Raw genomic sequence first — 27610 nt, forward strand, 5'->3', positions numbered from 1 at the left:
CTGGTACACACTTGCTCATCACTCCAGCCCCTGGCAAAGCTGCCTGTGTCCACAGAGCCTGGCCACTGAGTGGGCACTCAGACCCCAGCTCGCTCACTGCAGCTACAGCATCAGGTCAAGATGTCAGCCCCCAGAGGATCCAGACTCCTCCCTACATCATAGGATCAGGGATGTGGTGCTGACGCTGGCTTGCCCATCCCTGGTCCCGGTGGGATTGAAGGGCGGTGGGTGAGGGATCCTGCCCAGAGGTACCCACAAGCTCAGATGCTCACTAGCCTGTGGTACTTCCACAAGCAGACACTAGTGGGTGTGACACCTGCAGGTAGTTACTGTCATTTCTTTTAGAGAGCAACAGAGAAGGAGGCTGGGTTGTGGCTTGGGAGGGCATCAGCCTTGCATCTCCTAGTCAAGAAGTGGGCACACCCGGTCCTCACAGCCTTTGGATCTCAGTTTCTCAGCTGAAAGGCCAGACTCAGACTCTCAGGGACACCCAAGAAGACCCAAGGGACCTGGGGCTAGATGGGATGCCAGGCATGGGAGGCAGTGGGGACTCAAACCTAGGCTTGTAGCCCAAATGGAAGGCAACTTCTTCTGCAGACACATTGCTTCTACAGGAAGCTACCTAGAGATTCTGTTTCTCTGGCCTGGGTGAGGACAGGTAGCTGATTTTCAAAGACATTCTGGATAGTTCTGATGACCTATCCAGCAGGCTAGGAGACCCTGGCCCTCTAACAGCTCACCTGTGGGGAGCAGATGCCCACATAGGCAGAGGTTGGCCCCTCAAGGCCACACTCACAGTTGGACACATAAGTCTGTTGTCCTGCTGGCAAAACTCCACTGAGGACCCAGAATCCCTTCATATACGCCCCGGAGGTTGAGGCCACAGAACAAGGCTTTCAGGTGAGTCAGGACTCTTTTGTCAGTTTGTAAATGTGTGCAGAATGAATATACAGAAATAGAAACCATGCCAAGTTGAATAAAGGAATGGTACCCTCCTTGGTGACCAGAGCAAGCATAGTAAGATGTCAGTTCTCCAGATCAATGAGGGCTTAATGCAAAGTTGAGCTTTTTGTTTTTGTTTGTGGGTTTTTTTTTTTTGAGACAGGGTTTCTCTGTGTAACAGTCCTAGCTGTCCTGGAACTCACTTTGTAGACCAGGCTGGCCTTGAACTCACTGATATCTGCCTGCCTCTGCCTCTTGAGTGCTGGGATTAAAGGCGTGCACTCCCACCACCCAACACAAGGTTGAGCTTTTAAAATACAACTGCAAAGTTCATTTCAAAGAAGCAGAGACAAAGTCTTGCACATAAGCTCATGTGTTTGAACTCTTGGTCCCCAGGTGATGGTCCTGTTTTGGTAGAATGTGGAACCATTGGAGGTAGACCACTTGGTGATCCTGTTTTGGTAGAATGTGGAACCATTGGAGGTAGACCACTTGGTGATCCTGTTTTGGCAGGATGTGGAACCATTGGAGGTAGACCAGTTGGTGATCCTGTTTTGGTAAAATGTGGAACCATTGGAGGTAGATCAATCAGTTAGTGGTCCTGTTTTGTTAGAATGTGGAACCCACTGGAGGTAGACCAGTTGGTGATCCTATTTTGGTAGGATGTGGAACCCATTGGAGGTAGGTCAGTTGGTGATCCTGTTTTGGTAGGATGTGGAACCCATCGGAAGTAGGTCAGTTAGTGGTCCTGTTTTGGTAGGATGTGGAACCCACTGGAGGTAGACCGGTTGGTGATTTTGTTTTGGTATGATGTGGAACCCACTGAAGGTAGAAACTGACCAGAGGAAGTAGATCACTGGGGAAGGACCTTGAGCTTTCAAAGCCCAGGGCGAGTGTCTGTCTGCTTTCTGTTTCCTGATTCTGACACAGTATGACCACTGTCTGACACTCTGGCTGCCACGCTTACCTCAGGGTGATGGGCTGTGTCCCCTCAAACTGTGAGCCAAAGTAAGCTCTTATCCTTTAAGTTGCTTCACCACAACATGAGAAGCAACTGATACTGAAGCTGTGAGGCCTCTAAGAAGGTTCTGAGTGACCTTGTCCCCTTTATAGTCACAGCTCTTACCCTTCAGAATACAGCAGGGCAGACACTGGGGGCGTCGTTTCTGATTAGACTATGGAAGACACTGTGACTCCAATTCTGTAGCTGCTTCCCTCAACACCTCAGGGAAGCCAGTAGCCAGGTGAGAAAAGACCCTATGGAGACCCGGGAGGTATGTGTAGGGAGGGATCCAGTCTTCCTCCACATAGCCCAGCAGGTCCCCACCCAAAAACAGCCTTTAGGTGACCAAAGCTTGAAGACCCCTTACTGAAGCATGATGGGACATTCTGAAAGGACCACCCCCGGATGGCACTTGTGGGGCATTGCTCTTTTGAGACACTAGATTTGGGGACAAATTGTTCCACACCAATAGCTGACAGATACAACAGGAGAGCATAGAAAAGGAGCTTGATTCTGACCTGGGGTGTCATTATTATAAAGCAGTGTCAATCCAGCAAGGTGGTTCTGACCCAAGAACAGAGAAGCCTGACTGTTCACACATGGAAAGCATGGCCTGAGGTAAAACAAAACAAAACAAAACAAAACAACCAGTTCTGTAGCCACACCACAGGGACTGAAGAAGAAGTCAGTAACGGTGTGGAGAGCAGTGGCTAACTGCTGGAAGAGAATGTTTACAGCAAGCCCCTCCCCAAATCAATCTCGCATGCACCCAGAGACTCTGCGCACCAGCTGGAACATAAAACCTGAGCTGTGCGAGGCAGTCTAACCTGTGGGACCCTATCCTGGGTTGGCCTCATGGCCACAGGAACATCCACGCACCAGCAAAAGCAGGTGTGCCTCCTCCAGGCCTGGTCCCTCTGGGGTGAGCCGAACCTTTAAAAGATTTTAGTGACGCATTTTAGTTTGGTGAATTCACACTGGGAGTCTGTTCCAGGGAAGTAACTGTGTAGCTGATACTCTTCATCATAGTGTCCAAAACGGAAAATGAGCCGAAAGCCCGTGAATAGGAGCTGTGCCTGGAGTCACATTCAGCCTTGGGGAGGAAGGCATCTTCCTGTCAAGATGACGCTTAAAGTCATGTTTTCAAACCAGTCTCCTCAAAACTCATGATTCAGCATCAAGTGATCAAGGCAGTGACATGCACGTGTCCAGCCGGCCAGCCAGCCACCCAGCCATGTGTACCTGTCCAGACTCAGAGTTGACAGTCTCGGGGAGGGGTACTGTCATTTACTATAGGAGAGCTCTGCTACATATCTTTATATTTCAAAAACATGTCTGACTTGTATCATCTACTTTAAAGTCCCAGCTCTTGGAAGCAACCTGTCATGTTGAGTCCCTGGTGTTGTGTTCCCTACCAAGTCTCTCATCCAATAATACACCGGGCCTCTAATGTCCCCACGGTCTGCTGGGTTACAGTCCCTGTCCTTCATTCCCCCCTCCCCCAACAGCAGAAGCACTGGCCCTGCGAACGGGGCAGTAAGCAAAGTCTTCGCCTTGCCCCTTCCTCTGACCGCCTCCTCTGGTCCCTGACCCAACCTGACCTTGGCTGACGTAAGCATCCTAGAGTCTGTCTGCGAAAAGAAGTGTGTCCCCACGAACCAAGCACTTCATGGAAGGTTGCAAACCTTGGCCACTTTCTTTTTGGATGACCCCCATTTCTCAGCTGCCTGAGCATTCCGGATGGAGGGGAACACCGGGGCAGCCCAAGGCCAAGGCTTTGTTTCTTGTGTGGGGACAAGCCCAGTCTCTCCCACCGTGCACTCAGGAGTCAGGAGTCTCCCCATCACTACCCATCACTACCCTGAGAACTACCTTTGCTGCTGAAGCCTCCCCACCTCCACTGTGGACCTCAAGCTTGTCCAGCCTGTACTTACTCATGACGCGACCGTCCCACCCCACAGAGGGGCTGTGGCTACCTGAGTCCTCATCAGCACAGTGGCGAAGCAGTACCAGAAGGTTCTTAGTGTCGGCCCTGAGCAGTTTTCTATGGGTCCCACAGGCCCCAGCACAGGCTCCTGCTGTCTCCACCCTGATGTGTCTCCATGGCACATTCTCAGCTCCCCCAGCTCAGCCTGACGGCCTGGGATATGAATCAAAACACCGGCTTGCCCAAGAAGCTCCCCACTGTCCATTCTAGTACTCTGGGTACCCAGAAGTCTCCTGTGTGACTTCAGACAGTGTGGGCTTTCAAAGGAGACAGTCTTCGAAGAGCTGGGACCTCACTCCCTCCTCCTCCACTCCCCCCTCCCTCCCATACAGAGTCTAAAAATACCCCTAAGTTCCCACGTGGCCTGCCCAGCCCAGCCCAGCCCAGTTCAGCCCAGCAGGCCTCCTTTGTGGCCCACACTTCAGCCTAAGTCTTGCCCTTTGGTCTATGGTCTCAGCAAGGGGCCCTAAGGAGGCCTACTAACAGGTAAGATCAATGGATCTACGAGGAGGTGAGTGCCAGCTAGACTTAATGGAGTCCTCTACAGGCAAAGGGCTCCTGGGGGCCATATGGGTTCAGAGCGCGGAGCTGGGCCCGAGGAATGCAGCCACATTAGCCAGGTTGAAGCCAATGCCATCCTGCTAAGACTCTAAAGACCCATGAGCACCCTGCTAAGACCCCAAACTCCCCCTTTGCCCTCCGGCCTCTGTGGCACTGCAGCAGCCGGGGTCAGCAGGTATCTCTGAGGCCCCTTGGAGAGGCGCTGAACGCCCAGGCCTGGTTGTACCACTGCAGCTACAGTCCACAGCCAAAGAGCCCAGCGATGATTGGAATGCAAGGACTGTGGGCGCTGGCTTGGGCACAGCCCTTCCTACACCGGCCCCAGCTAACAGAGGCCTCCCCAAGAGGGTAGGCAGGAGAGATTCCTGGTGGGTATGAGGGCCTTGAAGTCAACGGTCTCCTGAGCTTCCCTTTGCGGGCCTGAGCCAAGGCTGCCCCTTGAAACTCTTCCTGACAGGTCCTCAGGTAGGTCCCTGTGTATAGGAAGGAGATTGCATCAGGGACTGGGGCATGGGTTCAAGCTCCCAGCCCACCCCAGCCCCAGGCCCTGTGGTTTGCCAGCTCCCTGGCTAGGACTCGTCCTTTGATTTCCTCATTTTCCAGGCGTCCACCAGACTTGCTAATCCTCCAGCACTGTGGTGGCTGTGTGAGGTAACCCCCACTCCCAGGAGGGGGCAATATACTATTACCATTGTGCAGCTTTTAGCTGTGAGGGACTGAGGATGGGTGCCTCCATATAGATCCTCCCCCTCTTTCCTTTGCCCCCCCTTTCTCCTCCCTCACTCCCTTTTCTTCCCCCCACTTCTTTCTTTCTAAAAGAATTTTTTTTTGGCAAGGTCTCACTATGTAGCCCAAGCAGGCCTTGGATTTGCTGGTAACCCTCGGGCCTCAGCTTTCTGAGTGTTGGGGTCGCAGGTGTGCCCCACTGTGACCAGTGGCTGTTTCTCTGGTGGTTTCCTTGGGGTAAAATACCAGACACGCATGTAGTTAAGTCTAGAAGTGGATCTGCTGACAGGCCACGCCTGCACGCTATGCCATGGGAAAGCTGCTGTAGTTAAAACTGAGTTCCCGGTTGCGAGCCTGACCCTGAATTCAATTGCTGGCTCCCCCACTTCCTAGCCCTGTGGTCTTGGGTAGATGACTCAAACCCTCTGCATCAGTTTCTCTGGAAAATAACAGCACTTACCTGGCAGCGTGATCTCGGGGCCACAGGAAGTGGCTGGGAAGTGGCTGTGCATAGGAACCGCCTGGGAAGGTGACTCCAAGCCTTAGTCTCTCCATCCGAAGCTGAGGAAACAGGACCAGCAATGGTGTGGCTCAACCAAGTCACCCAGCAAGGTCATGCAGACAGGCTGTGAAAACCAGTAGTGCAGAGCAAAACCTAAAAACACCTCCAGTGGCCTGCCTGCCCAGCAGCGTGGAGCCTGAGAGTGGAAGCCTCTTGGGTGCTTGGAGCAGGGAGGTTCCCTAACCCTGGAGGTCTAAGCTGTGGAAGATAGGAGGACCCGGGCTTGTGTTCTCTAGGTGATCCAATATTACCCTAACTAGTTGGCCATAAGTAGTAGATCTAGCCCTCAGTTTCCTCTCTATAAAGTAGAAGCAACCGTTGGCTTGCCCACAGGGCTGAGAACCTGGGATAGAGCAGGATATGGGATGCCTAAAGTGGCCCCCACAATGGCAACATGCAGTAGGTGGGTGCTTGCCAGGGGTGGCAATGGCGGATGCCCAGACAGTCATAACTGAATCATAGGTGGATGAGGCCGTAGCTCTCACGGCTGACCCTGTTTTCCTACTCAGGTGCTCAGGCGAGCCCCGGGTACTACTTCCGGGAAAGAGGGTGGCCCAGAAGGGTCTCTGGTGGGCATACCATCATGGTGAGGAATCTAGACAACCTGGACTTCCATCTGCCTTCACATGCCCAAGACATGCTGGATGGCCTGCAGCGTCTGCGCTCCCTGCCCAAGCTGGCCGATGTCACCCTGCTAGTTGGTGACCAGGAGCTGCCCTGTCACCGCAGCCTTCTGGCTCTGAGCAGCCCCTACTTCCATGCCATGTTTGCCGGAGACTTTGCTGAGAGCTTTTCGGCCCGTGTGGAGCTGCGAGATGTGGATCCGGCTGCGGTGGGTCAGCTGGTGGACTTTGTGTACACTGGCCGCCTGACCATCACTCAGACCAACGTGGAGGCGCTGACCCGCACCGCATCGCGCCTCCACTTCCCCACTGTGCAGAAGGTCTGTGGTCGGTACCTCCAGCAGCAGCTGGACGCCACCAACTGCTTGGGCATCTGCGAGTTCGGGGAGCAGCAGGGACTCTTGGGCGTGGCTGCCAAAGCCTGGGCCTTCCTGCGGGAGAACTTCGAGGCCGTGGCCCAAGAGGATGAGTTCCTGCAGCTGCCTAGAGACCGACTGGCCACCTGTCTGGCCAGTGACCTGCTGCAGGTCCAACCGGAGCAGAGTCGGCTCGAAGCCCTGCTGCGCTGGGTGCGCCATGACCCCCAGGAGCGGTCTGCCCACCTGCCCGAGCTCCTCAGCCTGGTGCACCTGGATGCGGTGCCACGGCCCCGTGTGCAGCAGTTGCTGGCCACAGAGCCGCTGATCCAGGAGTCAGAGGCATGCCAGGAGGCCCTGTCCCAGGGCCACAGTGCGGTGAGTGAGGGGCAGGGGGCTTGCGCCTAAGGCGTGGAGGAGGATCCCCGGAGTTCCCACCTGCAGGGGGAGAAAAGAGTGGGCACCCTCAAAGTGCCCAATCGAGTATGGCTCCCTGCTGCAGGCTGGTCCCCTGAGAGAGCATCACCATTGACCTTTCAAGTGTGCCATGCTCTGAATACCAAGGGAAGAAACTAGAAGTGTCTCTGTCTTTAAGAAGCCTTCCACTGAGTGAGGATGAGTCTGAATACAGAGTTAAAGTGTAGTGGAAAGGCCAGCGCTGGGAGTGTACTAGGGGCATCTTGGCGAGGGCTGGCAGTCAGAAAGGACTCCCTGGAGGAGGCAGCACTGGAGCCAGACCTGAGAGGAGGCATAGGAGTGGGACGGGAGGAAGATTTGGGCAAAGCATCCAGGACAGTGGCACAGCTGCACTGTGGGACCTGGAAACCGTCACCAGGGGCTCCTGAGGGGGCCCCGACTGAACCTGTGTGGAGTTCCGGCCCTGTTCATGCTGGCAGCGGGCAGGTCCTGACAAGTGACAGGCCTCGCTGTGGCTGTCCCAAGGGTAATCACCCCAAGGGTAATCACCCCAAGGGTAATCACCCCAAGGGTAATCACCCCAAGGGTAATCACCCCAAGGGTAATCCGCAGCACCTGGGAAAGCCCTTTGTGACCAGTGAGAGACACAGCTCTTCACGGTGTGAGGGTGTGCACGGGGCGCGGGTGTTCATGGGGTGGTGGCATTCACAGGGCGGGGGTGTGCACCACCATGTCCAGCCCATGCACACATGCATGCACAGGTGCTCACAGATGCATACACACGTGCACGCGTGCACACATACCAGGGCCCACCTAACCTCAAGCCCAGGCACTAACGGAACAGCACCCATGGAGCCCTGTGCTGGGCAGACAGTGGCTGGCCACTCTGACCTGGCTCCCCCCGCCCCCACAGGAGCTTCCTGGCCTCCCACAGACGATGCAGGAGGTGCTGGTGGTCGTGGGGGGGCGGGCCCTGGAGGAAGACGAGGAGGGTGGTGAAGAGCCCAGCCCCCACACTGGGAACTTCGCCTTCTACAACACCAAAGCCAGTAAGTACCTGCCATGCTTGTCCTGGGCATGAACCATGCACCACCTTGGGGTAGAGCCAGTGAGGTGTCCAGAGAATGGGGGACCTGCCCAAGCTCTGCCTCCAGAAGGTTGAGTGTCAGGCTGTTCCAGGCTTGCAGAGGAGCCTGGTGGCCATGGGGAGGGGGCGGCAGAGAAGAATTGGGTAATACTTCCAGTCCATTCTCCCTCTGGCAGAAGCCTTACCTCTGGTTTTTATTAGGCCCTGGTGGTTGGGATTCAAGGCCCCACAGCCCAAACAGTGCTACTCAGGGTGGATGTGCCAGCCCATCAATTGCTCTAGGCTCCCCTGTCCTGAGCACCCAGTGTGGGAACCAAGGCTCTGGGAGGGGGGGGGTGGCGGAAATGGGAGCTAACAGCCCAGGAGTTAAAGTTCACCTCCGGGTCAGCCCAAACTGGGATCCAATCTGACCCTAGAACAGCTCATTTTTACCTCCCTGGATGTGTCTTGATTTTTCTCATCTGTGAAATGGGTTCCCAGTGTCTTCTCCTATAGTTGTAAAAAAAAGAGTCTTGGGAGAGGGTAGTAGGGCACCCCACAGGCTGTCTGCCCAGGAGAGCTCTTGGGAAAGTGCTGATGTGGGCTAGTTGGCTCCAGGACTGAGGCAGGTTGCCAGTGCCCACTGCATCAGCTCTGGCGGGCTGGAGGAAGTCCACAGCCAGCCGTCCAGGTCAGAGGCTGACGAGTGGGGATTTGGGGTTGACGTCAGGAGACGGCAGCTGGCTGGCAGCAACCGTCTGCGATTGCTGGGCCATCCTCACCCTGGGGTGACACAGACATGAATCAGGGGACACTCCGTTCCTGTCCAGGGTCCAGGCTCGGCTCACCATGAGTTCTAGAATTCTACATGTTCCCAAACTGTCATAAACAGTCAACAGTATTCCAGGGGACTTCCCCAAGGCCTGGTCTCCCACAAACACTTGCAAGCAGCCCATTCATAGGATTCGACTTTCCCACGCCTATGATCTCATTCATGATGGCTTCTTTCAAAGCACTACTCATCACTTTGTCCCTCACAACAGGGACAACAGCCTATCAACCTCCACTTCCCATGTGTCTCACATCTCATACCACATCTTTTTAAATTTATTTATTTATTTGTGTGTGTGTGTGTGTGTGTGTGTGTGTGTGTGTGTGTGTGTTCCCTCCCTCATGCCAGCACCACGGTTAACAGGTGGAAGCAGCTTGTGGGAGTTAGTTACCTCCTTCTGTCATGTGGCATCTAGGGATCAAATTCAAATCATCAGTCTTGATGACAAGAGCCTTCGCTGGCTGAGCCATCTCTCAGGCCCAGTTCACCCCCATTCTATAGACAGGGAGGCTGAGGCTGGGCCTTGTCTAAGTTCACACAGCTGGTGCATGCAAGTCGGGGTTTGGACTTCACTCTACCTGCTGCAAGACTGGTATCTCGTTCTCTGCTTATCTTGTCTGCCTCGTAAATGGAGAGTGGCTTGGGATGGATGGATAAATAGATGAGTAACTGAATGAGCGATGCCCACACACAGCTGATACCCTCTATGACTGAGGTAGACTAGGTCCATTTAGGAGGGTCAGCTTCAGGCCAGGGTGCCAACAGGGGGCAGATCTTGGGCTGTCTTTTATATCCTTGTGCCATACTTGTCCAGTCTGGGCCCAGGCTCTAAGGGGTGCTGTGGGGAATGTGATGAGCTGGGACACCCCAGACTCTCTCTGACCCCATTTTCTTCATCACTAGTATGTGTGTGTGTGTGTGTGGGGGGGGGTGTTTCTGCAGTCACTTTCTATAAAAGGAACCAGGGCAGGTAGGTGCAGTAGCAGCGGCGGGGTGGGGGAGGGGGGGGTGGAGGAGGGGGGGGTGCGGCCAGAGGGCCTGCAGGAGCTCTACCGCTCTGACCCTCTGTCTCTCTCCCCACCAGGGCAGTGGATGGCACTCCCGGACTTCCCGGACTATCACAAGTGGGGCTTCTCTCTGGCAGCACTCAACAGTGATGTCTATGTCACAGGTGGGTGACTCAGAGCTCCTCGGGACACTCTGATCAACTTGGCACAGCACCAGCCTCTCAAACCAACTCTCCTACCCAACAGGACCCTGGAAGGTGAAGACCTTCCAGACCTTTCTATACATCTGGAAGGGAGGAATTTTGAGAGGTAGAGATGGGGAGGGCCAGAAACTCAAGGTCATCCTTGGCTATACAGCAAGCTTGAGGCCAGCCTGACCCAAACAAGCAAAACCCAAAATGATTGTAAAGCAAATGAATACAAATTCAGAGTCCACTGACAGGTGCTAGGAGACATCACTGGGTATACTGAACCTCTCTCTCTCTCTCTCTGGCAGGTGGCTCACGAGGCACCAAAACAGACACCTGGTCGACCACCCAAGCCTGGTGCTTCCCGCTGAAGGAAGCTGTCTGGAAGCCTGTGGCGCCCATGCTGAAGGCTCGTACAAACCACGCCAGCACAGCGCTGAACGGAGAGATCTACGCCATTGGTGGTGAGGCCTCCCGCCCCATCACCAGGCCCCTCATTCCTAGAGCCCCAGGTCCCCACCCCACACCCCTCTGGGGATGCTGCTGGGGAGAGCTCTTCGCCTTCTGGGGTCAGTGAGCCCCATGCAGACAGTCCTCAGAACCCCTGTCTGGGGCATCTTGGGTACCCAGGAACCAGCTAGCCCCTGTTTTCCTATCCTGGAGGACTCAGTGCCCCAGGGCCAGCAGGATGATCACACACACCCCGGAAACAGGGACTCAGACCTCAGCCTGGTCACTGGGAAGTGAATGACTCCCAGTGACCTCCGTGTTGTATCAGCCTGCCATGGGGACCACCTCATCACCCAGACCCCCCAGTGCCATAGCAAAGAGCTTCTCTGTGGAGTATACTGCTCAGATGAATATTAAAATAAGACTCAGAGGTGGCCCCAAAGAGCCACAGATAGGTCTGACCCTGAAGCCATTTCTAATGCCTAACTGCTCCCCCTCCCCAGGGGCTCCCCTTTTTCTAATAATTTCCAGCTGTACTCTTGGCTGGAAAGCAGAGGGTACATAGGCCCTGAGTAACCAGGCACCTTGGGGGTTCCCAGATTCTCACAGAGGCTTAGACTAGGAGGCATGTATCCCATAATAAGTTATTGCAATTATCACATCGATCCCACTGGGGGCTATTACCATAGTCGTATGCCTTACAACCTGTTCTCCCAGGACTTGCCCTAGGGACCAGTGCCCACCATCCCACCCACATACCACTTCCTGGTGTGGCCTTGGGAAGGCCCTGCCTAGGAATGGGACCCAGCTCAGTACCTCCCTCAGGACATACCTCCTTCATCCATCTTCCCTTTCTGGGGCTCTGGGGCCATCCCTGACACCTTTAAAAGTCCAGACCCCACGTTTGCAGGACTGTCTCCTATTCCTAGACCCCACTGCCCAGCTCCTGCCCAGCTAAGGACATCCTTCCGTAGGCACTGCCCTGGACGCCGTAGAGGTGGAGCGTTATGACCCCTACACAGACAGCTGGAGTCCTGTCAGCCCGGCCCTCAAGTATGTCAGCAACTTCTCGGCCGCCAGCTGCCAGGGCCGTCTCTACCTGGTGGGCTCCAGCGCCTGCAAGTACAACATGCTGGCCCTGCAGTGCTACAGCCCTGTGACAGGTGGGGGGCCTCCCTGACGGCCTGTGTTCCCAAGGTGACGGGGGCCAGATGGGGCGTATGGCTTCTGGACCTGGCGGGGTGTGCGGAAGTGTGGGTTGGATAGATGCAGAGGCCCGGGGACTCCCAGAAGCCTGTGGGAATGAGGTGGGAAGGTGACCAGGTCAAAGACCCTCCTGCCTCTCCTGCTCCCCGCTCCTCGCCGGCCACATGGCCCAGTGAGAGGCAGGTAAGGCAGAGGCCTCACAGTTCACTGCTCTAGGCTTACTCCATTGGCAGTGAGTGTGCTGGGGCTCTGGAGCCCTCAGAGCGGAGCCCTTCGTGACCTTCCCCAGTGAGGAACTGCTCCCCTCCTCCTGGTGAAGTTAGCCATCCATGTGCCCTGCAGATGCGTGGAGCGTGATCGCCTCACCCTTCCTGCCCAAGTACCTATCCTCCCCACGCTGCGCTGCTCTGAACGGAGCCCTCTATCTCATTGGCGATAACACGAAGAAGGTCTACGTGTATGACCCGGGGGCCAACCTGTGGCAGAAGGTGAGTCTCCCCGTGCCTCCCCCTGCCCACCCCCTGGTGCAGCCTTGCTGGACTCCTGGCACCCTCAAGGTACCACAGAACGGAGGTGTGGAGGAGTGTCCGAGGCCAACAGAGAAGCTGGGCAGGCCTCCAGGCTCTCTCTAGAAGACAGGGCGGCCACAGTGCCAGGGATGACGGGGACGCAATGGCCGCTGGTCACTGTCAGGTCTCTTTCCCTGGAGTTCTCGTCTCCCTTCTCAGGGATCGAATCCACGTTCAGGGACGAGTGCCTCTGGGGCCGCCATGGGTAGAAAGGAAGATGTGTTTGTTAGCTGTGGGGTGGTGAGCGTCCCACCCTGTGGGAGATGAAGCCAAGCAGGTGGATCCTGAGCTAAGAGTGTGAGGAGCAGCCATCTCCCCAGTATCATCTCACCTTGCCTCTCTTCTTCAGCCACCAGGCCCAGGAAGGGGTAGGAGGGAGGTGGGCATGTCCAGGCACCATCACCAGAGCCCAGAGCCCTGACCTTTCTCCTCAGTCCCAGGCTGGATGCTCTGGGCTAGTCCACCTACCTCTCCCTTCTCAGTCAGTCCCAGGAGCCTGATGAAATGATGCCTCCCTCCAGCCTCCAGTCAGCCTGGCGACAGGGGGCCCACTGTGTCCTGCTGCTCACCGCTGCCCTCTAGCTTCAGCGTTCCACTGACTGGGGGCCCCATGACGGTAGTGAAGCAGGCGCAGAGCAAGCCCTTGTCAGGGGGCTGCTCCCCTGAGCCTCCCGGCTGAGCCACAGCACGGGCTGGGCTCCCAGTAGCGTGAGCTCTACTTTGACCTCGTTGGGCCTGCAGGCAGAGGCAACCCAGGCCTTTTCTGGCACATCGGTCCTCTCCAAGAGAGCTACAGTGAAGCCAAGGCTCAATATAGACGCCCTGGAGGCAGCTCTGGGCTCAGATCTCAGCACTCCACTTGGATCCTGTGACTCCCAGAGCCTGAAGGGGCTGTCCTGTTAGATGTAGGTTGGAGAGAGACCAGGGCCTCCCTGGTAAAACGTCCGATATAACCACAGCGGGCAGCGGAGGAACTCTGGGATTCAGGGCCAGGCAGCTGTTCCCAGCCCCACCAAGGGCATCCTTGTGTCCACTCTCCGGGTGCTCACCGGCTCCTGACAGCTGCCATCCACAGGTGCAGTCTCAGCACAGCCTACACGAGAACGGTGCACTGGTGTCTCTGGGTGACGCGCTGTACGTGACAGGTGGCCGCTGGCAGGGCATGGATGGCGACTACCACGTGGAGATGGAGGCCTATGACACTGTGAGGGATGCCTGGGCCCGCCACGGCTCCCTACCCCGTCTCTGGCTCTACCACGGGGCCTCTACCATCTTCCTGGACGTCTCTAAGTGGACACAGCCCTTCAGCCCAAGTGCCGCTCAGGAACACTAGGAAGGAAGGAGTTCCTGGGTCAGCTCTTCCTGGCCCTGCAGAATGGCTCATGTCGCGCTTGTCTTCCGTTACTGTGAGCTGCTGCCCACTCCAGGGCTTGGACTGGCCTCACTATCAGATGTCACCGCTGAGGACACAGCTCTAGTCTCTGGTGCTACCAAACTTTGTGACCAGTGGTAAGAGTGAGACCCTGGTACCACGTGGTGGGGAAGAGAGGACTCTGCTGTCCCTGTAGACCTCAGAGAAGGATGCTGAGGGGTCCTGGATGGCACCCGCCAAGGAAACAGGCTCCGTACCATCAGCTCTTCTGGCTCTACCCACCCGTGGTTTTGGTGGAAGCATCAAAAATGAGGGGTTAAGTGGGGTACTCAGAACACTGAGCCAGGACCTCACACTTGGGTGCCCACCTCAGCTCTTTGACTATGTCCACGGCTTCTCTCTCCCCTCTTTCCTCAGATTCCACACCCACCCCACGTGGGATGGCTGGATGAGGGCCAGGCTCTCCGTCCTTAGCCTCTGCATGTTGGTACTGTGTTTACAGATCTGCTTCTGGGATGACGGTGGTCCCTGCCCCACCGTGGGGACCTCTGACACCAGGAAGGCAGCCCCTGAGGAGACACTAGGAAGGCAGGGGGTGTGGTGCAGGGCAGGAGAGTGAGGCAGGGGAGGATCCCCTTGGAGAGCAGCTCTCAGCCTTCCTAATGCCGCAGCCTTTAAATATAGTTCCTCATGTGTGGTGAACCCCAACCATAGAATTATTTCATCGCTACTTCATAACTGTAATTTTGCTACTGTTATGAATCATAATGTAAATATCTGACACGTGACCCCTCACCCTGGTCTGCAGGGACTTCTGGGGATGACCTCTGGGTGTGTCAGAAGCTTGCTTCCAGTGGTCGGCTGGGATGGGGTGGGGCTAAAACCTGATGGGTTCTACTGTCTGTCGTGATATGATTTGGAGGGATTCAGACCTTAGTCTCACTGCGGTTGTGTATGGCTCAGTCTCCACATGTTTTCTGTGTGTCTCTTTCCCTTCCTCCCTCCCTCCCATCCTTACTTCCTCTGATCCTTCTTCTCCTTCCTCTCCTCCAGAACAAGGCACTAGGATTTGTAACCAAACAATAAAGGACTCTCACTGTGTGTGAGTGGCGTGATCTGTCTGTCACAGACTGGTGAGGACCTAGACTGCAGGTTAGGAACTGGTCAGGCCAGCATCAGCTACTAGCCCACTGAGGCCTTGAGTGGCCTCCAGCTCCCACTGCACATGGACTTCTTCTCCAGGACCAGCCCAGAGGATCAGAGTGGTCCTGACACCCCTGGGTTCTGAGGACAGGACTCGATGCCATCCTGCTTTTGCGAGTCAGGGTTCACTTTGCTCCTAGACCTGACTCAGAGATCAAATAGGGCAGGGGGTACAGGACAGAAGCCAGACTTGGGTTCTGAGTGCTCCCAGGGTGTGGTGGCTTGAATAAGGACGGCCCCCATAGGTCACCAGGGAGTGGCACTGTTGGAAAGGATTAGAAGGATTAGGAGGTGTGGCCTTATTAGAAGAAGTGCGTTGGGGGTGAGGGGAGTAGGGGGTAGCTTTCAGGTTTCAAAAGCCCATGCCAGGTCCAGTCTCTCTCCCCCTGCAGATCAGGATGTAGCTCTCATCCTGTGGTTGATGGTGAAGACAGCATGAAGTCTCTGCCCCACAGTGTTTCCTAAGCATGCCATCCCAGGGCTGTTCGAAGGTGAAGGCTGAAAGAGGGAAGCTGACTTCAACCAGAAATGGGGAGTTGGAAGGCCATGCATCCCTGGGCGAGCGTGAGTGGGGGAGGTCCTGGAGCGGGGACACATGCCTTCCAGGGAGGGCATGGTCCTCAGCTTTGCTGAATTGTGCCTCATCTGGCCTGTCTGCATCAGTGGCACGCTCAGTGTTCCAAGAGGAAAGGTCTTCCAGCTAGGGAGCTGAAAGTGTAAATAAGGGGGGGGGTTCCTCCAACTGGGGGCCAGCTTCCAGGGAGTCCAGGCAGGGCATTGGAAATGTCAGGAGCTGGCAGCAATGGGGTATCCTGACCACTGCCAGCTTCTGGGGACCAGGGAGGCGGCAGATGCACACCCAAGATGGTGCTGAGAACCGCTAGGAGCTGGAGTAGCCACAGTGCCTGCTGTGCAGGGGGATGTCTCTAACTCTCCTGCCCACATCTCCTGCTAGTACCACCCACTGGCCAAACCAACCAGAGCCTAGGGCGGGGAGACAGGGTACCAGTACAGTCCACCAAAGCCACCCTAAAGACACAGAGTGAGTGGGAAAGGAGACAGCCCCTGGTGTAACACACAGAAACCTGGGCACACTGGACGCTCACAAGATCTTCTTGTAGATAGACCCACGTGTAAGGCAGCGGAAGCCCACAAGGCAGCCCCCAGGGAAACAAGGACTCACGTTTGAAGCTAATGTGGGCTTCTAGTGAGAATACAAAGTGCTCAGGAGCACATGGAGTCCATAGGAGTCCTCAGAGGCCTCAGAACCCTCAGCAACTCTCGGAGACCCTGTACCTTAGTCACTGTTCTATTGCTGTGAAGGGACACCGTGACCAAGGCAACGGGGCTGGCTTACAGTTTCAGAGGTTTAGTCCATGATCATCATGGAAGTGAGCATAGGGACATCCATGGTGCTGGAGCGGTAGCTGAGAGATAGATACAGTGCAATCTGCAGGCTGAGAGAGACTGGGCCGGGCATGGGCTTTTGGAACCTCAAAGCCCACCCCCCAGTAACACACTTCCTCTAATAAGGTCACATCTCCCAGTCCTTCTAATCCTTTCCAACAGTTCCACTCCCTGGTGACTAAGCCTTCAAATATGTGAGTCTATAGGGACCATTCTTATTCAAACCATGCCATCCTGGGAGCACTCCAAGCCCAAAGGAGCACTCCGAGCCCAAAGGAGCACTCAGAGACTATAGAGCCACTGACCGCAAGACATGGCAGCTGGGCCTGGACATGCTTCCAGGCTCCTTGACACTCCCAAGTGATGGGGACAGTCACGTGACCTGATCACTGAGGGTCCATCCGTGTGGCAGGCAGGCCAGGTGACACCACAGCTATCTGCATGTGCACTAGAGGCCACACAGTGAGGCAGCCTCGGGCTGGCTCCCATTGTCTTTGGGTAAAGGGGGATTTCATCCCCATGACCTCATCAGCCAACGGCCTTCCTTTGGAGGAAGTGGGACACGGGGAAAACTTGGCTCATCCAACTGCCAGGGAGCCGGGACTAGGCCATGACATGAGGGCCCAAGAATGAGGATTAGATTTCTGCCAGGCAAGAAGGCACATGGGGAGGTCACTCTTAGCTCTGCCTGCCCTGTCCCAAGGCCACTCATTCAACACTTCCACTCAGATGCAGGCACCACCCTCAATGGCCCCACTTCTGAATAAGGGGTGCTGTTCCTTCAGCGTCGTGGGTTATGGACCCCATGCTTAGCGCCCGATGAGCTTTGCTCTGCACTCCTGTCCTCCAGGGGCCTTGTTTTCAAATGGGACCCTGGAAGCATACGGGAGCCTTTCCTGAAAGCCCAGAGTTTTGGGGCCACGGGCTGGACTGGGCTGCGTCATTACCTTGAGCTAGGGTCCAGGAAGCCATGCCAGCACCAGAACCGATTGGATCTGGGCCCTCTGGAAGAACCCATGACATCACTAGGGCAGTCCACTGGAAAAATAACTTCTTTCACATGGCAACAGATCCTGACGTCAGCCCTACAGCTGGAGCCCTTAGTGTGAAAGGGAGGAGGGTCCCTTGACATCTGAGACTCATGCCCCCTAAATCACGTTCCCTCACCAGATTCAAGTCTTTTAAAGGCACTTACACACAAATACACATAAAAAGATTAAGATTAAAACAAAACAAAAAATAAAATGAAACTCCAAGAAAGCCAGGTGTGCTGGTTTATCTCAAGCCAATGCAATGAGAGCAGCCCAAGGCAGACCCGCCTGCCTATTTGGAGGAGAGCGACCCATAGATGACCTTCTCCCAGATCAGGCCTTCAGGGTTTGCTACGTCTGTCCTGGTTGGATGTCCTGTGGGCAGCCTGGGCTCCATCTGCCCCTACACCTGGCTTAGGGCACCAGAGGGGTCTGTCCTTCCTGCCAGACTAGGTCAGTGCGCTGCAGTTGTTAGCATTGTAGATGGGGTCTAAGGGGCTCCAGCACTGAAGATACATCCCGGGGTGGGAAGAGCAGGAACACCTCGCAAGAGCTCCGGGTTCCCCGGCTTGAAAGGGAGAAGCCACAAGGACCTCCATACTCCAAGGTATCCATGTCATCAAGGCCTGCGACTCACAGGGCACCAGGAGAAATGGAAGGGAGCCTGGGGCGCTCAGAGGACACGCAGAATGGTGGAGTGGGGGATTCTTGGGTGTCCTTGGAGAAAAGGGGATCTTAGAGGGCCCAGGGTGCAAGGCTAGGAGATGAGCCGTTGGCCCCGAGCTGCAAGTGGAGGCGTGCCCGAACTGGGTCGGGCGTCGGCTTCCTTTCGGGGTCCCCTGTGCCTGCTGCGCGCGCCCTAGCCGCGAGGGGGCGACGGCAAGCGAGGGCGGCGCGCGCGAGGCGGGGTATTCAAGCGCGTTATAAGGCGCGGAGCCGACCCACCGCGCTTGCTGCCGCCGCCGCCGGCATGGCCTCTGCCCGCAGCCCCGCCGGAGCGCTCCTGCTGCTCACCTGCGCCAGCCTGATCGCCGCCATGGGCCTGGGTGTCCCGGAGCCCGCCGCGCCCGTGGGGAACCATGCACATCCGCGGCTGCCCGGGACCGAGCTGCCTGCCCCGCCTGAAGACAGCCCACCGGTAAGACGGGGCTGCACCCCAGACTTCCCTGTCCCAGGGAGTCAGAGACGGTAGGAAGGTGGCACTCCTGGTTGCTCAGTGTCCAACACCTCAAACGCCGGGTTCAGGGGCTCAGGGAGACCTAGGGTTTGTGTGGATGCGTCCTCTGCACTGCGGCTTTGGCGGGAGAATTCTACTAGGCCAGTAGAAGTTGGGAAAGGTGTGAAACGCAGATAACTTGCTCCTCGCGAAACTGGAAGACTAGTATAAGAACCGGGGCTCTCAGACCCAGTTCCTTATTGTTAGGCGACTTTCTGTTAGGTGACTGCTAGGGGAAAAGCAATGATGTAACCAGGCTCTGCCCTTCCCTCCCAGGATCTCCACCTGAAATGCTGGGGGTGGGGGTTGGGAAGATGCAGGCTGGGGAGGGTGTGGCCAGAGGCCTGGGGAGCTCGGATTGGCAGCCGTCACTGGAGCGGCTCAGCCCTGGAGGCGAGGGCTCTTGGAAGGGTCTGTGTGGGCGGGGCACAAAAAGACCCCAGGCCAGAGTTCGCCTGTTCTCAGCACCCCAGAGGCCAACAAAACATCCACTAAGACAGCTGGAGATGGTTACAACCCGGGGTTCCCTCTGCAAGGTAGCCCAAGGTCCTTCCACCATTCCATTCCTGCCTCACCCAGCTACCTCACTTGGTCAGGCGTCCCCCCCCCCCCCCCCCCCCCCCGCCCCAACACACACACATCCGCCCCAGCCATCAGCCATCAAAACTTTCATGAGATCAAGATATAATCAACAGGAAGCAGGGAAGTGAGCTGGAACTTCCCAGTGGGGTTTTGGTCTTGGACCCTCTTTGGAATGTCAAGGTGTCACTAGCTCCCTGATAGCTGGAACTAGACTGGCCAGGGCAGCTGCCCAGCCCCCACTCCAACTCCTGGGGCCTCAGCTCAACATGGCTAACAGTGGTCTGAGTCCCTGTGCAGGTCGCTGGTCCCCCTGGAAGGGTCAGTACACCTGTGGTGGGAAGCACTGCACCTCACATTTCCACTCAGATCATCCACAGCAAGAAGCATGGGAGCCTCCATCTTGCCAGCAGAACAGCCTGGCCTGTGACCCACAGGCACCGGTTTGGGTTGTTCTGAGATCCCGGGTCTTTGTATCAGACACTGGAGTCTGTGGCCATGACTTCTTCTAAGGTCCCTTGAGCCATTGCCTTCCCAGCTGGCAGCCCTGCATGGCAACCAGACTGCTCGAGAGGCCTACGACTGTGCCATTGGCCAAAGACCTCTGCCAGGAAACTCGGCTCCCCTCAGAGCTGGGTTACTTGGGCCGGTGTTTTAGAAGTGCTGAGAGAGATAAAGGTCCCCTGCAGTGGCCTTGAGTCATGACATCTCACCTGGGCCCTCTGCTCACCATGGCCTGTGACCACAGAGGCCCCCAAGGCTGGTCTCCTTGGCATTTCTGACTGTGGGGAGGGAAAGAGGACCCGCTGTCAGCCAGGATTCACATATCCAGTCACCTCCTGAGCACCTGCGGGTGCCAGTGGCGATCCAGGATGGTGAGACTGTCCTGGCACATCTCAAGGAAGGACAGGAAGATGTGTCCTAGGGCACCTGCTTCAGAGTCCCCCCTCCCATCTTCCTGCAGCCTGGGCTCTCCCAAAGTACACTGAGGTCTCATCCTCCATGGGCTGGGAGTGTGTGTGTGTGTGGGGGGGGGGGGGTGTTTACCACACCACCTCTGAGAACACAGGTGACAAGGTCCCCGGTGCTGCCAAGCAACGCCACAGAGCAAACCAACCAACCGTGGCCATCTGTGTTCCAGGAGCCCACCACGGCGCATGCGCACAGTGTGGATCCCCGGGATGCCTGGATGCTGTTTGTTAGGCAGAGTGATAAGGGCGTCAACAGTAAGAGGAGGAGCAGGACCAAGGCCAGGCGGCTGAAGGTGAGCAGCTACTGCCCTTACCAGCCCCCCCAGCACCCTTGTCTCCAACCTCAGAGGCCATGCAAAGAACCAAATGCGAAGCCAGGGTCCAGTTAGGAGCCCAGTTCCAATCCTTCACACTATACCCTTAGGATGCCAGGCTCTCCCTAGGTTTTCCCTCATGCCCAGAGACAGAAGCTGGCCCAACATGTGTTTGGGAGTCATAGAACCTTCAGGCTGATGGGTTGATACAGGAAGGCCCTCTCAGTATGGCCCTGGCCTGGGACCAGATGGATGCCTCCTGCATTGAACTCCTCAAAGTGGCATTGGATCAAGGCTGGGCCTTACTGTGTGTTGGCCTTCTCTATTGAGGTCAGCCTTGGCTGCCCAGGATCTGACCCATTGGGCCAGAGAGGTGGTGGGTTGGCCCTGCACCCTTGGCCACCTGACCTTGCCCAGGCTTCACTATGCAGGAGCTTGCCTCCCTTCTCTTAGGTCCTGACCCAAACCAGTATAAACTCTTTCAGGGGCCCCAGAACCAAGTACAGTGGAGACTTGCTGGTGCGTCCCATGTCAGAATGAGATGCGAGTCCCCAGAAACGGCCTGGAGTGGCCCTTTTTCTGAGATCCACAGCAGGAGAGGCAGTTACAGTGTTCTGCGTGCAGAGCCTGCCCTGCCCTGCGCCACCCCCAGTGAACTTCATCCCTGAACAATTAATTCCATCCTCACACTCTCTGGGTCTGTGGCTCTCACTCCCTGCCTGATGACAGATGGACACGAGAGCCCAAAGGACCTCCATCAAGAAGAGTCCACGTTGCATGGGCGCTCTCCCGCCTGCCCCTCTCTAGCAGGACCTGGCAGAGGGTCACCCATGCCCATGCCCTCCCCTCCAATGTTCCCATCATCTACCTTCCCTTCCAGCTTGGCCTGCCAGGACCCCCAGGGCCACCAGGTCCTCAGGGCCCCCCAGGCCCCTTTATCCCATCTGAAGTTCTGCTGAAGGAGTTCCAGCTCTTGCTGAAAGGTAAGGCTACCACCCACCCTGTGGGCACATGCTCCAGGGTAAGCCAACAGGGCAGACGTCAGCACCCCGCAAACACCTGCAAGGTTGCTCTCCATTGGGCAGCCCTACCTGCCATGGGGCGGGGCTGGGGTGGGAGAAAGGTGGCAGAGGCCTCATGGAGGAAGACAGACTGCCTTCCTTTCACTGTTCTTTACTGGGGACCAGCACTCACCCCCATCTCCCAGTTAGGAGACCAGTCAGTCCAGAGCTAGGGAGTGTCTGTCTCTATCTTCTGGAGCTGACTGGACCAGGGAGAACTGTTAGGCGTCCTTTCATTTCCTGCTTCCATCCCATGGCTTGTTTGGTTTTAAAAAAGCCTCCCGCAGTGAAGAGCCTTTGTGTTACCTCCAGTGTGGCCACAATGAGAATTCATACACAACTTTCCCCAAATACGGGTGTGACAGAGAGGTGAGACTAGAGGGCAAAGGTACTGGGTATGCACCCGCTGGAGCTTGTGGCAAATAGCAGCTGCAGGGCCAGGCAGGAGTGTCCCCAGGACCTCCCTGGGGCTGCCAGCCTCAGTCCCATGCTCCAGGGCCAGGGGCAGGAGAGCAGAGTGGTCCACTGACTGCTCTGTGTCAGGCGCAGTGCTGCAGCGGGAAAGCACCGAGACCAAGCACTGCACCAGCGATTTCACCACACCAGCCTCGGGCAGCCCCTCCCGGGTCCCGGCCGCCCAGGAGCGTGACAACGACCAGGACCGAGGGGCTGTGTTGGCGCTGCTGGCTGCGACCCTGGCCCAGGGCCCGCGGGCGCCACGTGTGGAGGCTGCGTTCCACTGTCGTCTGCGCCGGGATGCGCAGGTGGAGCGGCGCGCACTTCACGAGCTAGGGGTCTACTACCTGGTAAGTGGGGCGCGGCTAGCCGGGTGGAGCAGGGCGGGACTCCCGGTGACCTTGTCTGTGTGCTCCTTAGCCCGACATCGAGGGAGCCTTCCGCCGGGGCCCAGGCTTGAACCTGACTAGCGGCCAGTACACGGCACCAGTGGCTGGCTTCTATGCTCTCGCCGCCACTCTGCACGTGGGTGAGGCCCGGGGCGTGGTGGTGGGGCGCCCGCCACCCTGGCCTTGCCAGCACACACGTGACCACGTCGACTTGTGCTCCCGGCAGCACTCACAGAGCAGCCGAGGAGAGGACCACCACGACCTCGGGACCGTCTACGCCTGCTGATCTGCATCCAGTCTCTCTGCCAGCACAATGCGTGAGTGGCCGCTGCAGCCTGGCCCCTGACAGTATAGAGCACCTCCTCCATGCCCACTTCCACTAGGGCGTGGGGGACCCCCGACTCCATCATGCCCAAACAGGACCTTCTCTGTTCTGTCTCCTTTCTGAGCCTTCCTGACACCAGGACTCGCATTCAGAGGACAGAGGGAGTCATATCTGGAGGGGCTCTTGGGAGAATTCCACAAGCCCTCTCTTGGCACTCTCCCACGCCCCACCTGTGAATTTTCCCCTTGATGACTTAAGTTGCTCATTGCTGGTGGTGTCCACCCCGTGTGCCTCATTTGGTCCATAAAAACAGGGACTGTGGACCTCTCTGCCTGGCGCCTGGAAGGGAGGCCAGCCAGGGCAGGTGCTCTGCACAGCTGGAGGACGTGTGAATGAACAGGGAAAGTCTCAGATCTAATCCGGCTTTGGACTTCCTGGATCTGCTGGCTTTCTGTATCACCTGCTGCCTCCCATCTCAGCCGGTCCTTGTTTCTCCTGGGAGAACCAGGACTTTGTGCCCTTGGCATGGCTCCAGCCTTTCTTGTCTTTCCTTCCTGAGGACCCAGTTCAAACACCCCCCTCCTAGAGATGAAGGCTTTGGACCTAGCACTTTGCTGCATATGGTGCTGATCGTTGAACTGACTGCTGCTCAGAGCACTCTGAGTGGAGGTGGTGAGGCCTGGGGACAGGCTGACCGTCTTTCTGTCTTGGGTGCAGCTCCCTGGAGACTGTCGTGGGGCTGGAGAACAGCAGCGAGCTCTTCACCATCTCAGTAAACGGTGTCCTGTATCTGCAGGTGTGTGGGGCTGTGCCGTCCATGCACGAGGCGTGGGGGTGTGTTGGTAGGTGGTCAGGGCCACTGGGCACAGCACCCTTAGACACACTCAAGTGTTGGTGCTGGCTTGAGAAGAGCCAGGCTTCAGGTCCCATTCTCCCTCCAGCTCTTGCTCCCCAACCTGTGTTGAGGGACAATGGTCTCACTTTCAGACCTTCCAAGAATCTAATAATGTGATAGGTGCTTCCAGCCACCTAGGCCCTCCCATGGGGCAGGGAGGAGGGTGGGCCGATAGTTGATGCCTGAGCCCTCTGGACTACAGGAGGCCCACCACAGTTATTTTCTACACAGAACTCAGTGATAGTCTTGCCACTGTGGATCTGCCTAGCGGTAGCGATGTGGATGTCAAAGTGGATTTACTAAAAAGGAAAGTGAAGAGAGATGGGTGGAATGATGGAGTGCTCACGTAGTTCTCTACTGAGCTCCAGGGTGGGTGGTTTGGCTCAAGCCAGCTGTTAGCGCTGGAAGTGTGAATTCCACTGAATTCTAAGGGTGCATGTACCACGTGGGTCCTCAGGAGCAACTATCCCAGGTGGCTCTCAGTCTTTATTATGGCAATGTCCAGGGAAAGTTGGGCCACTGATATGTGGACCACACTGGGGCAGCAAGGTCAGGGCAGTGCTCATGATGGCTGTGCAAGCCATGGCAGGCCTGTGAGACAAGCTGTGTGGCAGAGGAAGCTGCTAGCCTCCTAACCCCCACCTGAGCCCTGAGTAGGAGCTTTCTCCCATACACTGAGATATGAAACACTGGAGAGCAATAGAATAAGGGCCGGATGTACTGGTTTTGAGCACAAGACTAGTCAACGTTGACTCTGGACTTGGGTCTGTCCCTTCTCTCATGTGGGGCAGAGTCGGCCACAGTGTGGACAATAATCCATGTTGAGCTCTGCAGGCTGCCCAGGGCTTCTGCTGCATGGGCAGCCTGACACCTGACATGTGCCCTTCCCTGCAGACAGGACACTACACCTCCGTCTTCTTGGACAATGCCAGCGGCTCTTCCCTCATGGTACGCAGCGGTTCCCACTTCAGTGCTATCCTCCTGGGCCTGTGATTGGCTGCTGTGGGCTCTTATGCCCACCAAGCAGAGTGATCTAATGTCTACAGCATCAATGGACAGCAGCTCTGTGCAGGAGGAAGCCCAGTGGACCTCTACATACACGGGCCGCTGCATTACCTCTTAGCACAGCCACCCTAGACATTCCTGAAGAGGTCATGGAAGGAAGCAGCCTCTCCCAGAACCAACAGCAATCTGTGGGTATCTTAAGTCCTTCTTGGCTCTTCAGGGACCATCCAGCATACTTGGTAGCACTTGTGTATTCCCAGCCGCAGAGCTGGCACCCTTGTGTCTCCATACAGCCTCAGATTCCTTCCTGTGGCTCAGCATCCTCAGTACCTTGTAGGGAGCTCTAGCCAGGCCACTACCTGGAACAGCTCATTCTGTACAGGGCAGGGCTATGGGGACTATGATTGTGGTTCCTTAGTGTTTAAAGGGGGAGCCCAGGCCTTCTTGGACCACACACCCTGTCTACCTAAGGTTCCTGGGTCCATATATAGCCACATTCACCATGCCTCTGCCTGCAGTGTAGCATCAAGGACCCAAAGACTCAGGGGCCAGTGAGCCTGGGCCTGGCAGCAGTTTCTGCTTCTGGGGTAAGCAAGATGAACCACAGGCCCTTTGGTGGGCACCCTAACGAAAGGGGCATCCCGTTCACAGAGAAGTCATCTTCACCCTCTACAAAGGTTACCCTTTCCCAGCCTCTCTGAAGTTCACTCTGGCTCACCCACCAAGCAAAAGTTTGAGTGCAGTTATGCACACGCCGCCTCTTCCCAAGCTTCCCGCGTGAGACCTGCTCCTGCTGTGAAGGTGGTCTGGCTGTGTGGGTGGCCGGGCAGTGAAGCAGCTGGCTGAGGGCTCTCCCATGAGAAGGAGCAGGACTGCCAGCATGCAGCTTGTCTCAATGCCGTCTCCCCATTTTTAACAAAATGTGGGACTGGCCCCACACAGGCAGTGGAGAGGACTGGGACCTCCAAGGTCCCCTGCTGATGAAGAACTGACACATCCATCCCCACTGGCTGCTTTGGGATCTCTTGGCCTAGCAGGAGTGCTCAAGCCTGGAATCGGGGGAGGTAGGCGCCAGCTGCCTCACCTTTCAGCTGACCTCAGGAAGAGGTTACCACAGCAAGCCTGAATGCCTTCTTATAATCAAACTTCTCCCCAAAGCAGGCTGCCAACACAGCAACAGGGAAACAGAGGGCTCTGTCCATGAGCTGGCCTGGCCCGATTCTCAGTAGGGATGGTACCCACCCTACCAGGAAGCACTGTATTGGCCTGGGTCCTAACTCCCTGGCACTTTGATAAGGACATGGGGTGGACACACCCTTCTCTGGATTTCACTTTGTATCCAGTGGGCACAGACCTGTTAGCGAAGTTATCTTCTACCCTTGAGAAAGCCACATAAGCACCTATCTCAACAACTGTGCTCACAGCAACTTCAAAGCATTGTGTCATATGCCTGAAGAATGTGTTTATGTGATGGATCACACAAAGCCGATGAAGGGCAGACTCGAGGCTCATGACCTTCTCTTCCCAGTCCACCTCACAAAGGACCATGAGGGGTGAGCTCTGGAAAGCGAGGGGGAGATGCCTCTAGTCTTGGGGCTCCCCCTGAAGGTGGCAGGGGAGGCTCTTACTAACTAGGAAGGCCATAGTGCCAGGTCTCCCAGACAGACAGTGGCACTTAGGGACATGGGTCACAGCCTCTGGGGCACTGAATGACTCCTGGGTTACTACAGGAATTTGCTGAATTAAACTGCTCTGCTTTCTGACAAGGTGGCATTTTGTTCCGTATGCCAGGCTGTCCAGGTCCCAGTTTCCAAGCAGGGGGATGGTTGTCTCATTCCCTGGGGAAAGGTAGTGCCCATGTTCTTCAACTGCATTTGTTTGGGAGGGTGCAGTGGGCATACCGTGATTAGACATGGAAGGCAGGTGACAGCTTACGGCAGCAGGTCTCTCCTTCCACTGTGTGGAGATTGATCTTAGGTCCTCGGGCTTGACAGGAAGCATCTTCACCAGAGAGCCAGCCCACTGGGCCCACATTCAGGTATTTTAAAAATTCCGTTTTGTACGTAGTATGTGCAGGCATGTATTCATGTGTGAGCACGTGAATGTGGAGGCCAGAGGTCAATCTAGAGTCTTGTTTCTGAGGAGCCAAGCACCTTGTTTTATGCAGAAAGTAGCTCATTAGGTCCCAGATGCAAGCCCCAAGGACTTACCTGTTCCCAACTCTGCTGGCTGTCCTGGAACTCACTCTGTAGCCCAGGCTGGCCTCGAACTCACAGAGACTCGCTTGCTTCTGCCTCCTGAGTGCTGGGACTAAAGGTGTGTGCCGCCACCACTCCCTGGGCTTTTTATGTGGATACTGGGGATCACTTTCACTCAATGAGCTGTCTCCAGCTCCACTCCACCCTACTCCCCGGCCCTGGCAGGGAGTTTTGTTTGGGAAACAGTCTCATGTGTCCCACTTGTTACAGCTGAAGGTGGCCTTCCACATCTGACCCTCTTGCCTCTACCTCTCAAGTGCTGGGTCACAGGAATGCACCACCACGCCTGGTTTATGTGGTGCTGGGGAAAGAAACCAGGATTCCATGTATGTATGCTAGGAAAGCCCTCTACCAACTAAGACACATCTTCAGCCCTCAGTGGGTTTTAGAAACAGGGTCTTACTACATAACCCAGGCCGGCCTCCTGAGTGTCCCTGCATTTAATGTCTATTTATGGCTTTTCCATGACAGACCTGAGAAGTCCTTTATGGTTTGTATAAGATATCTTGAGGTCCTTATAGATCCACATCCACAGCAGACTGGCCAAGGGGTGGTATGGTTGGGAGAAGGGCAGTAGTTGTCACAAGAACAGGTCTGGAGAGGCGGTTGTGCACCCCTAACAGCCCCAGGCCA

The 27610-nt window shown here is 56.2% G+C and overlaps 2 protein-coding genes across 4 annotated transcripts; both read left to right on the forward strand.

Moving 5' to 3' along the window:
- Window positions 1-4309: 4309 nt before the first annotated feature.
- Window positions 4310-14962, forward strand: Klhl30 (kelch like family member 30). 3 transcript variants are annotated; one of them, XM_006988687.4, is made up of 8 exons: window positions 4310-4418; window positions 6291-7138; window positions 8091-8226; window positions 10160-10246; window positions 10579-10734; window positions 11695-11883; window positions 12269-12414; window positions 13571-14962. In XM_006988687.4, the coding sequence occupies exons 2-8, from the start codon at window positions 6365-6367 to the stop codon at window positions 13826-13828; spliced, it is 1746 nt and encodes a 581-aa protein (XP_006988749.1). In that variant the 5' UTR covers window positions 4310-4418; window positions 6291-6364; the 3' UTR covers window positions 13829-14962. The 3 variants fall into 3 exon arrangements, with proteins under 3 accessions (XP_006988749.1, XP_076405705.1, XP_076405706.1); XM_076549590.1 differs by having other exon boundaries at window positions 4334-4443; XM_076549591.1 differs by lacking the exon at window positions 4310-4418 and adding an exon at window positions 4833-4958.
- Window positions 14963-18408: 3446 nt separating this feature from the next.
- On the forward strand, window positions 18409-26485 carry Erfe (erythroferrone). The gene is made up of 8 exons (XM_042259847.2): window positions 18409-18646; window positions 20445-20567; window positions 21469-21571; window positions 22193-22455; window positions 22526-22634; window positions 22721-22811; window positions 23537-23615; window positions 24609-26485. The coding sequence occupies exons 1-8, from the start codon at window positions 18479-18481 to the stop codon at window positions 24705-24707; spliced, it is 1035 nt and encodes a 344-aa protein (XP_042115781.1). The 5' UTR covers window positions 18409-18478; the 3' UTR covers window positions 24708-26485.
- The last annotated feature ends 1125 nt before the right edge of the window (window positions 26486-27610 follow it).

Source organism: Peromyscus maniculatus, chromosome 13 (genome assembly GCF_049852395.1).
Source record: "Peromyscus maniculatus bairdii isolate BWxNUB_F1_BW_parent chromosome 13, HU_Pman_BW_mat_3.1, whole genome shotgun sequence".
Taxonomy (NCBI): Eukaryota; Metazoa; Chordata; class Mammalia; order Rodentia; family Cricetidae; genus Peromyscus; species Peromyscus maniculatus.